This window comes from Penaeus japonicus, unplaced genomic scaffold (assembly GCF_977035675.1).
Source record: "Penaeus japonicus unplaced genomic scaffold, GWHDUDI00000001_assembly GWHDUDI00000030, whole genome shotgun sequence".
NCBI classification, from domain to species: Eukaryota; Metazoa; Arthropoda; class Malacostraca; order Decapoda; family Penaeidae; genus Penaeus; species Penaeus japonicus.
In genome coordinates, this window is record NW_028234432.1 from 36092407 (window position 1) to 36093646 (window position 1240).

General features: G+C 37.2%; 1 protein-coding gene across 1 annotated transcript in view; it reads left to right on the forward strand.

The window, feature by feature from the left end:
* LOC122262962 (neurotrophin 1) overlaps positions 1 to 1240 on the forward strand; it is a 1541-nt gene continuing 301 nt past the window's right edge. The window contains exons 1-2 of the mRNA XM_086555326.1: positions 1 to 47; positions 618 to 1240. The exon at positions 618 to 1240 is cut by the window's right edge and continues 301 nt beyond it. Of these exons, the coding sequence (XP_086411452.1) occupies positions 30 to 47; positions 618 to 1240 (641 nt within the window). The 5' untranslated portion in view covers positions 1 to 29. The remainder of the gene's footprint in view (positions 48 to 617) is intronic.

Genomic DNA, 1240 nt, shown 5'->3' on the forward strand with positions numbered 1-1240 from the left:
CCAACGCATCCAGAACCCAAAGTGAAAATATGGCTTTACGATTCTTGGTGAGTTGAAGTTAATTTATTCAGGACGAAATGCTCTTAGGATCATGTTTAATTAAGAAATCGATATACGCATTCATGTACATGAAAAAATAATAACAATAGAATAAATAAACACTCCTATGCATGTGCATAAATATTTTTGTATGTAATCACAGAAACATTCACGCACACACATACTCATACATATATATATATATATATATATATATATATATATATATATATATATATATATATATATATATATATATATATATATATATACATACTCATATTTATATAAAGATATATACTCATATATATATATATATATATATATATATATATATATATATATATGTATATATATATATTTATACATATATACATATACATATATATATACATATATACTCATATTTATATAAAGATATATAATCATATATATATATATATATATATATATATATATATTATAGATAATTTAGTTTACAAAAATATTATCCAAGGTTGAAATCCTATCATCTGAGAATATACAATGCATATCTTGTTTTATCAAGCATACAAGTCTTACTACATATTATGTTTCAGATTTCGCTTTCCTTGGTGGTCGTAGTTCTCGCCGATCAGAGCTCACACGTCAGCATCAGTCTCGGCGGTGCTCCTGCTGTCAGCCACCACAGATCCTCTCACCACGCACGACCTTCATACCACCATCAACCGACCTACCACTCACAGCCCTCCTACCACCCTGCTCCCGCCTATCACCCACAGCCTTCCTATAAGCATGAACACGAGCCTGCTGTGCCAGCATGTGCTGCCAACACAACCAAAGCATGGTGCCTCGAGGACGCTGACTATCCCACCTACGAGATCAAACACGCAGCCGAGTACCACTACAAGAAGGTCCTCTCCCTCTATGCTGATGTAGCCGACCTCAACACCGAGTTGTCTGTGGAGCGACCAGACACCCTGGAAGAGGAAACTTACTTGTGCCCATCAGAGACCGCCTACGTGAGGCCCCTTCGTGCCCAGAACACCGAGGGCAAATGGCGTGTCATTGTCAATAACATCGATGCCCATTATCAGACTCTTACTCAGACTACACGCATCGAAGAATGTCTGACTTCCGGCGATGCATGTCCTCTGGTGCCTGAGTGCTACGAGTCCAAGTGTCTGCAGAAGTCCATCTACCACCGTTTCCTTGTCTACGA